This window comes from Watersipora subatra, chromosome 2, assembly GCF_963576615.1.
Source record: "Watersipora subatra chromosome 2, tzWatSuba1.1, whole genome shotgun sequence".
NCBI classification, from domain to species: Eukaryota; Metazoa; Bryozoa; class Gymnolaemata; order Cheilostomatida; family Watersiporidae; genus Watersipora; species Watersipora subatra.
Genome location: NC_088709.1, coordinates 53,846,695 through 53,856,951, shown reverse-complemented (window position 1 = coordinate 53,856,951; position 10,257 = coordinate 53,846,695). Strand labels below are relative to the sequence as shown.

Below are 10,257 nucleotides of genomic sequence, written 5' to 3'. Positions count from 1 at the left end.
GATATTCTACAGCGATAAAAACTGTGTCCATGGCCGTTGGGCAAATAACTTTTCGAATAAATTATGTTGAGGTCGAGTTATCTGAAGCAACTTATCATTGCGTTGGAACTGACCAAACGAATCCGTTCGAGTTAACCTTGTGTTTGAGATGAAACGTTACATTTTATCCAGGGAGAGTTATCCGAATTGGACTGCAGTACTTACCGTTAAGAATTCCCAAAAAGTTGGGGCGGCTCAGCCGGCCAGCTGCTACAGAGAAAATGGGCCTGTTGATAGTCCAAGAAACAAAAGACAACAAGCGATCAAATTGCATTATCGACCTTGCCCACACCATTCTACCTGCGGTTCACAATTACAAACTAGTCGCAAATTGAATTTTTTTTATCGGTGAACTGAACCTGAGGAATCTAATTATGTTTGTTCCACTGCATTTATTTCAAAATCACTATATTTTCGCACTCATCAGAGCTGCGAAATTAAGTTGCTGTGAAATTTTACTCTGTGAGCTACTCCCGAAACTAAATACTAGCAAAATATAAGTGTCCTAGGGTAGTCACCGACTTTTGAAGTTTAATATCGTCTGATATAGGTAACATGACTGACAGGCTCTAGTGAATGTTTATCTGCTGAGAATCGCTAACAAACATTGCGTTGTATCTGATTCACTGCACAAACTAGTCAAGACATGATCAATACTGTCAAGCGCAATTCAAATTCCATCTACTTCATGTCTCTCATTTCATATTGTAGAAATTATATTCATAAAGCACGCAAAATAATAACAAAATATATAATTGTTTCAACACAAACATCACATAAAGATATTATTCACATTTCTAAATAAAGAGATCGGAAGGTCATTTGCTGCCAGTATCCAAATGCTCTTCATAGAACTTGGTCGTCATATCCACGACTGGCAGATAGTTCTGTGTGAGAAGTAGGTTTGATACTTTGGAGGCTTGTGATAAACGACCTTTACTTGACCCCGGTAGCGGTGGCTCCAATTTTTTAGATTTCAAACTGAAAAAGAATGACAAACTTGTGTATAAGAAATTAAATATGCATACTGATAAACTGGAGGGTTGTATCTACTGCTGGTATTATTGTTTCATGTGTGAATAGTATTATACCAGTACCAAATTTCTGCTGGCAGCATCTTTCATTTGAATTTGATTGTAACAACCATGCAATTGGCAGTTACAACAACATACAAACCTCTTATCTGATGAGACAGGATTCGTATAGGCTACTTGTCCTTTTGGAGTTATCCCTCTTTCTACTGCTGATGGCCGATGTGCGTACTCCCAATCTAACCTCTTGTTCTTGACCATGCACTGCGGGCATTGCAGCTCTCCTCTCACTGCAATATATTCATTACAGACTTGGAGCCATGCCGCATGCAGGAGAGTTACATGTACCCCCTAGGTAGTTCAAGGGCTCAATTACTGTAAACATATAGTAACAGCAAAGAATTTGCATGCCAATAAGTATATTTATTACCAAAGCTAACAAAAATTGCATTTAAATGCAACCGACATTTAAGAACATGGTAATTCAAAAGAAGCATGATCTCCAACTTAGAGATGCTAAGAGATCACATGGAGACTCTCTAATTTAGAGATCACTTGGAGACCATAAGAGATTACTAATGTAATCACTAAGAGACAATCTGATTGTATCACATTATTACAAAGCTATCTATGCTTACCTCGGTACTGTATCATATCATAATAAAGCTATCTATACTCAATTTAGTAATGTATCAAATAATGACAAATCTGCGTATCTAGGCACACCTTAGTAATGCTATTTTAATTATTTTATTAGTTCACTCCAAGTATGGACTTTCTGCTTTTCAATTTGAAGTAAATGTTGTAAAACTCTCTTATTCATTAGGTTTTATCCCCGCGAAAAAGAGATATATACATACAAAAAGCCCCCCAACTTTCTCCAATTCGGCGGGAGCTCCAAACCTTCGTCCACTTTAAATAAGAGTTTCATTCCGGTCATTGAGTATTACGAGGCTACCGTTATGTGCATGTGTAATGATGTGATAAATGATGTGATTATTATGATAAATTATTCACATGATAAATGCATGTGCACACAACTTACGAAAATTTTCAACAACGACGTCGCAAACCCTCGTTTTGAAAACTCATGAAAAATTTTAACCATCGTTTAGCAGAGTCGTTAAAGTATAATAACGATAAAAAACACATATAAACCAATTCAAATATATTACCAAGTCTTTGAAAAGTGTCGACAGTATCTTAAAAGGTACCCATCTGAATGAATTATACACAAATAGACAGATTTATTGGCCAAAAATCGTTACTTAGTATTATTTATGGCCGTACTTTGATAAAAGTAAGGCCATAAAAGCCTTACTTTTATCAAAGTTAGGACCGGAACTTGAAACGCCAAGCAACAGAGAATAAAATGATTAAGTCGCGCGCATTTCATAAAAAAATAACGTGCACATTTCACCAGTCTATATATCATTGTCAAATTGCCGAAGGTTTCGGCAATTCGACAATTTGCTGATTTCAAAATAACTGACATTTTAGACACTTTTGAGTACTTTGATATTCTAACTGATGTCCAATGCAGTGTAAGTAAAGGAAATGACGATGATATTTCCTTCTAACAATTCTTATGAAATCATTACAATATTTTATTATAAGTTTGGATGACTACAGAACAATGACTACGTAGTACAGCTTTTCGAAAAATCTATATAAACATCACAAATTCTTGATAATGCTAGCTATGACATTTTGAAATGTAAACAAAATTGTGCATTGGTTTTATATTATTACTATATTAACAATATTGGCTATTCTAATAATATCATTGCATTTTACTTTTAATATTGGCCAATATTGCATTTCTCTTATTGCAGGGGGAGAGATATAAACATATAATAACACCCACACCCAGTATATTACAACTACCATTGCAGTTATTCTATTGCGCTGCAGTGCCATTTGACTGCTAATATTGCATTTCTCAACCGTCAGTACCCTTTCTTTTTTCCAACATCTCTTTGGTCGTGGGCTGTATGACAGTGGAATTTATAGTAATTATAATATATTTATATATATTATATATATATATATATATATATATATATATATATATATATATATATATATATATATATATATATAACATCACCTTCAACTACTCTCAGATAGAAAATAATAAAAGAGATGCAGCATTCAGAAGATTATAACTATTTTTCTATCCTTGAATTCGATAAGCAGATGTGATACAGTATTACTATTCATAGCATAAACAGTATAAACTGTTATTCTTGTGTAAATCAGTGACAACAGTTAATAAAAAGACCAAAGATGGCTTGCCAAATGACACGCCTTTTACCCTCTATTGATTTATAAGGTTTGGACTGTCAAAAGTCAATAGAAAGTCATCATATCATATGTCAGCGAATCATGCTTCCAAATCTTTGCATCTTTTTACCTATGCTGTGTGTAATAGAACAAATATTGAGCTAACTTATGTTACGTATTAAGTTAGTCAAAGTTGTTAGTTAGTTTCTTTGTTTACCCGTGCAACGCCAGACATTTACTGAGTAGAAACTAAATATTATCAAATATTAGCAAACTTTAAACTGTCAGTACTCAACTGCCATGACTTGTCAAGAATCCTCTAACAAAGTTACATCCATCATAATGACAATCAATACTCACTTCAACATTGGCTGAGATATAGTGTTGTGGTGGTTGGTGGTGTTGTGGTGAAGAGTGGATTAGAAGAGATGGGCTTTATTTGAGTAAAAGTGGGTTGGAAGTTGACTGGCAGCGGGTGGCGGGCTAGGCGGTAGGGGTGGTGAGTCGACATGTGTAGTGTTGATGATGATTAATGGTGAGGCGATAGTGATGGTAGTAGAGGGGCAATTGTGATGGTGGCGATGAAGTGAATGGGGTAAATATGAAGTTGTGGTGAAGATGATTTGGTGATTGTGGCGGTGTTTGTGGTGGTTGCGACAGTGGTGGTGTTAGAGGTGGTGAAGCGAAAGATGATGGTGATTGGGATAGTAGAGGTGGTGGTTGTGACAGTTGTTGTGGCGATAGTAGGTGAGTTGGTGGATGGAAAGAAGTGGCAATGGCAGCATCCTCTGGTGGCAATGAAGTGGTGGTTTCATTGGCACCAGTGCCTACAAGTCAAAGAATTATATTTGGTAACATGTAGATATTAGTTAAATTCTTAAAGGCTGGTTCCCATATACGTCGCAAAGCACCGGCGACAGCACAGCTGGTTATTAGCGGTGAAATGGGAACCTACGCCAAGTACCACCAAGGACCGCCAGTAGTTGCCGGCAGCATCGCAATAGTTTCGCACTGCTCAAATTTCGCAAAAACCGCAGGCAAAGCCTTCCCGAATGCACTGTACGGGTAAAGGTCACCATTATAGGAACGGCATGGGGGAGCGAAAATTTTATTTGATCACAAAATTATGTTTACGATATTAATAACGATGTGGCTTTATGTGAACATATGCCAGCGGGCCTGTTACCGCCGGAGTCTCGCAATCGATATAGGAACCAGGCTTTAGTCAGCAATAGAACATGTACTATAATGATATAGGTTGTTTAGCATAAGAACTTACTTGTACAGCTTGAAGGCTGCCACTGCCACTCCTACCGCGGCGCAACCAATTAAAATCTTTGTTACTGTTCCAGTTTGGGCTGGAGATGGTGGCGATGATGGGAGGAGTGGTGCTTTTGAGTATGTTGATGATGGAGATGCAGGTGATGATTTCGATGGTGAAGGTAGATGGGGTGATGGTTTCTTTTGTACTGATCGGGGTGTTGATGAATGAAATTGAGGTGAAGATTTGGAGTGTGAAGGTGGATAGGGTGCTGATTGCATTGGAAGAGGTTGAGATGAAGGAGTAGATGTCGAATCAGGCAGCTCTTCCTCCATCACTGGCCACGTTAAATTTTTTGGCTCTGCTGCCCTCAAAGTAGCTAGATGACCAGCATCTAGCATAAATTGAAGGGCAGCAGGCAGTGGCCAAGTAATTGCTGGCGCAGATTGTCCGGAGGAGGAAGAGCTGCCCTCTTCTTGAGCAAAGAATTCAGGGAGTTCTAAAATGAAATAATACAATTTCAGTTTAAACGTCTTAGATCGAGTTCTATTTGTAACAAAGTTACTTATCGAGTTTCGTAACACTCTGACTCAATAGTGAAAGTTATGACAGTTCATAAAAGTTTGGTTGGAGCGGAATGTTAATAGTTGTGTCACCATGAGATGTTCACTTTTTCACCGATTGAATTTGTGGAGAAAGACACTTGCAAATAGTTAATGAATTTATCAAGTCTTATATTAAGGAAATCTTTTAGTTGAGTGTACTGGCCTAGCTATAGCGAGTTTTTAATAAGAATAACGACATCATGACCTTTCATGACTTATTATTACGTAGGTCCTGAGGCTACTCTTTCGAATAAATGTCACTACATTTTATAATTAAATTTGTTGCAGTCTTTTGACTGATTTACTAAGTTGATTGAAGCAGCTGATATCAGTTTAAAATATTTCATATCAACCTAACAAAGGAGGTAGTATGGACTAGAATAAAGTAATCAAATATGAGTCAAAAGCAAGCATTCTTAAGCATTTTTATAATATATATTAAATGTTATGTTTTATTTTACAGACATGTCTTAGACAAACAAAAAATTGGTGAGAAAGGATATAGACATAACAGTCAGATCTTTTGCTCATATGTCAAATGCGTGACTAAATAGTCTCTCATTTTCATGTTTGTTGATTCATTCCACAAACTACAGTTTGAATGATGAAAGGAAATTAATGGGTATGACAACTTCTCATGCGCCATCCGCTTTGGTTTGATTCCAACACAAATTTTTGAACTGAAGCGCCTGATACTAGACTCTTTGTTTTTAAAAGACACATAAATTGCTCCTCTACAGCTCACTGCTCTACTGTCTCTCACTTTAACAATATATCAGTTTAGATGAGGTCCTTATTCCTTTCAGCAGTCGCTAAGTAGTAACTAGCTAAACATCGATTCTAATGTATTTATTTTCACAATAGTTTATGAGTTTCACATCTTTTTATAGTCAGATTATAAACTTATATTGCTTCAAGGAAGAGAAACATTACATCTTTTTTATAGACAGATTATAAACTTACAATATTCCTTCAGTGAAAATGAACATGTATTTATACATTGCTTACCGAAACCATAAGAGGTGTTATCCAGCTCGGCCAGCGAGCTGGATGAGGATAAACGAAGCCCGCCTATCCCGCTGCCAGTCTGTGGTGGACAATGCGCGATGCTCATGATCGAAGAATGATAGCAGTCAATAATAGTTAATAATAATAGCTCAGAATGAAGGGACTCTGTGTAACTCACTGTAACTACTGTGTAACTTCACTGAGAACTACTGAGTGAGTGATGTCATCACATTCCGCTAGAAATCTTAGAATTCCTCAGCCAAGTTTATACTGTTAAGTAATTACACTGATTGGCTGTATGACATGTGTATTTTGCTCACTTGTACAGCTTGAAGATACCATAAAAACTTTCTCATGTGCATAATTCAAATACATATACATGAATATTATATATACATGAATATTATATATATATACATGTACATGTAAATATATATAAATACATATGAATTATATATCAATAAACCATAAGATATATGTTTATAATGAACATAAATACACAATAAATATACACAATACTAGAAATTTTCCTGTCATACTGCCCACAACCAAAGTGATATTGGAAAAAAGAGAAGGTACTGTTGGTTGAGAAATGCAATATTAGCCGTCAAATGTCACTGCAGTGCAATAGGATAACTGCAATAGTAGCTGCAATGTACTGGTTGTTATTATGTACAACAAACAGCAATAATGAAAGGAAATGATTATCTATATATATATATTTTTCAAAATCCGTGTGTCGTATGTCAGAAATCCGGCTATAAATATTGAAATATTTATAAATATAAATCCTTGAAATAAATATTACATACCGACGAAGATTCGATCTCGCACGAAGCCGGGCAGAAGTCTTATGTCTAGCCCACTGGACTAAGGATGTCGCAGTTGTTGGCCAACCAATATAAGGCATTATATCAGAGCTATACCTAACTGCTTTACGTATGACGCGGGTCATAGCATAACGTCACGAGAAGCTGTTCCTCACATTATTTAACTGCCTAATGGCCCTAATAGCAAAACTCTCACCACTTCTCATTATTTATAAGACAAAAAACTTCTCTCATGATATGTAGTTTGAAAGTTAGAATGGCAAATGTGATTATATGTTAAATACAAATTAATTTTCTGTCCAAATATTCTTCTATTACACGGGCAACGCCGGGTGACACGGCTAGTATGTTTATATCTCTCACCTGCAATAAGAGACATGCAATATTATAAGTAAAATGGCAAGCTGCTGTGTAATATATACAGTTTGAAAGTTGGTTGTGTTGAATGCAGAATGGTTTTGACAGCGATCTGTAACCAAAGTGAAAAAATGGTTCATGATCACAGAAACCATGGTTAAGTCGGGTGTGTGAGATTTAGAGTCTACACTAACATAAGGAGAAGATTATCAGTTATTTTGCAAAAAAAAATTTATTCTAGCTTAATTACAGCGGCTTTTATGGTCAATAAACTGAATGCATGTTTACCACTAGCGCGAGAAAATTGTTTTGAGAAAACTGGTATTAAAGTTTGAGAAACGAAAATCAATGCAAAATTTTGTTTACATTTCAAAATGTCATAGCAACCAATATCAAGAAGTTGTGATACTTATCTAGATTTTTGTATTTCTATGCAAAAAATTATGTTGAATTTAAAATTTTAAACAGATTTTAGTTGGTTGTCATTGAAATAGATGTATATCTATAAGAAAGTGTAGGCCTATAACTTAATTTTGCAGACACTAAAAATGGCTTGGCAGTACCGCGATATTGGGCACCGCCGTAGCAATGTACTGTGTATCACTACAGATACGAGCTAACACTGTGAAATACTGCATGAGTGATATCATCACATTACGCTAGAAATCTTAGAATTCCTCAGCCAAGTTTATACTGTTAAGTAATTACACTGATTGGCTGTATGACATGTGTATTTTGCTCACTTGTACAGCTTGAAGATACCATAAATACTTTCTCATGTACATACTTCAAATACATACACATGAATATTATATTTATATACATGTATATGTAAATATATATAAATCAATATGAATTATATATCAATAAACCATATGATATTTATGTATATTGCATATAAATATACAATAAATATACATTATATTATATGCACATTATATATACATGCATATATATACATGTATATATATTCATATTTATAATTCATATACATAAAGTAGATGCCGCACAATTCGTTACAGAGTGCTCAATGATAAATCAGAGCTAAATATTAAAATATGTTTAAGTGGAACTTCACTCTATAAGTTAAGCATTTTATTACTAATAGTTTTATGTGGTACAATTAAGTATTACACTCTTTAGATAAAATGTCTAAAAGTCTTAGACAATATAATAATACACTTTTTAGGATACCTTGCTCTAGGTTAATGTATAAGCTCCCATTGTTTACGATATTCCCACAATTTTTAGTACAAGTTTATTTAAACGGCTGCAAAACAACTTCCTTTATAGGATAACTGCTCCGAATTTAAATAATGAAATAATAAAGCATTTTGGGGCAGAAAATAAATTTTTTAAATGTGTTTTTTAAGTGGGGGAGTTGTATTACGGATCAATTATTGTCGGGAAAAAGTTTACTAAGGGCAATTGTGCGGTTGTTACCCATCTAAACCATAGCAATCATTTTAGGATAGCTTTTAAACTTTACCAAATTCCCCTGCACAGCATCCATAGTTGAGTTTGAAGTTACCAAACTCTTTCTATGTTTGGTAAATCTTATGCAAACCTAATTTTTGCTCAACTATGATTCACTGATCTATATGGCTCACACACTCCATATATTACAGTTACTAAGGTTTACATATTTCTGGTTTATCTTCTGATAACTTCGATTAAAACTGAATATAAGTAAAGCAGGACAATTCAAAGAGAATATAAAATAAAAACAAATTGCTTTAAGCAATGATAAGGGGTGACTTACAGAGTATTGAAAAAGAGAGGAGAGTATGATAGAGAGCTGAAGAGAATCGCTGTGATCAAGATCAGTCATTCCGAAGCTGTCCAGCTTCTTTTGGGTAGATGATGCCATGGTGTAAGACATTGGTTTTGTACCTGTTAATTACAACGAAGGAAACAAGGTCATTTTTTACAAATTATCATATTTATTTAGCAATAACATTTAAAAACTTGAAAGTTTGACCTGAGCTTGCTAGCATAGCAGTCAACGTTATATCTATAACAATTTGCAAATTGTATCATGAATTCAAGTCTTTCCAGAGATATCAACTTGAAAAACCATTTGAAATTAATATCAAAACTGTTTAATTAAAATTAATTAGTATTTATAAATTTTTAATTACATGAATATAAAAGTTATAATGAAATTATTTTATTAGCTACAATTCCATTAATAATTATGTAAAATAAAGTAAGTACTAAGTAGTGTAATTTGGAGTTAATAGCTATACTAAAGAATTGCTGGAGTCGAGTGGGTTATCTTGTTTTTCCTAGTTTTGCATAGACTATAGACTTACTGTTTACTATTCTTGATTGTTCTATAATCAACTTAATCGATCTCAATGACTCACCTGAACCAGAGCTTGAATCAGAGGAGGTTGAGTAGAGCTTACTGGCGTGTGCTGATCTGAAATGCGATATCATGTTGCTGGTAGATCCTCTGGTCTGTTTCAACTCTTTGTCACACAACAAGCATGTCACAAGGGCGTCGTTAGAGTCTTTTTACATCCTCCTATCTTTGAAGAAGAACTCCCAAACCTTCGAGGCTGGTGGCATTACCAATTTAACGTAATATAACAGTAGATACGGTAAGCGTAGAAAAGTCCGTTGAATTCATTCGCCAATGCGCGCTGAGGTTACCATGCTCGTCAAAGAGGTGTTTTTGCAATTAACCAATAACAATCGAAGAATTTCCAAAGCAACAAAAATCCATCTGGATAACCATTTACCGATAGGCTTTTACGGATAGATACTGATCATATCAAGCTGGCCGCGAATAACTAGCTGTCACTAAAAGTGATTAGTTTCCTCGGATAGCGAGA

The 10,257-nt window shown here is 35.0% G+C and overlaps 1 protein-coding gene across 1 annotated transcript; it reads right to left on the bottom strand.

Moving 5' to 3' along the window:
• Window positions 1-4,631: 4,631 nt before the first annotated feature.
• LOC137388330 (uncharacterized) lies at window positions 4,632-9,859 on the bottom strand. The gene is made up of 4 exons (XM_068074816.1): window positions 9,787-9,859; window positions 9,180-9,310; window positions 6,231-6,309; window positions 4,632-5,116 (listed from the first exon to the last, which is right to left on the bottom strand). The coding sequence occupies exons 1-4, from the start codon at window positions 9,857-9,859 to the stop codon at window positions 4,632-4,634; spliced, it is 768 nt and encodes a 255-aa protein (XP_067930917.1).
• Between the last annotated feature and the right edge of the window lie 398 nt (window positions 9,860-10,257).

Coding starts and splice junctions, on each gene's coding strand:
- LOC137388330 (XM_068074816.1), bottom strand. CDS start 9,859: ATGATATCGCATTTCAGATCAGCACACGCCAGTAAGCTCTACTCAACC. Junction 9,311..9,786: donor TGATTCAAGCTCTGGTTCAG/GTGAGTCATTGA, acceptor TGTAATTAACAG/GTACAAAACCAATGTCTTAC. Junction 6,310..9,179: donor CCTCTCTTTTTCAATACTCT/GTAAGTCACCCC, acceptor TGTCCACCACAG/ACTGGCAGCGGGATAGGCGG.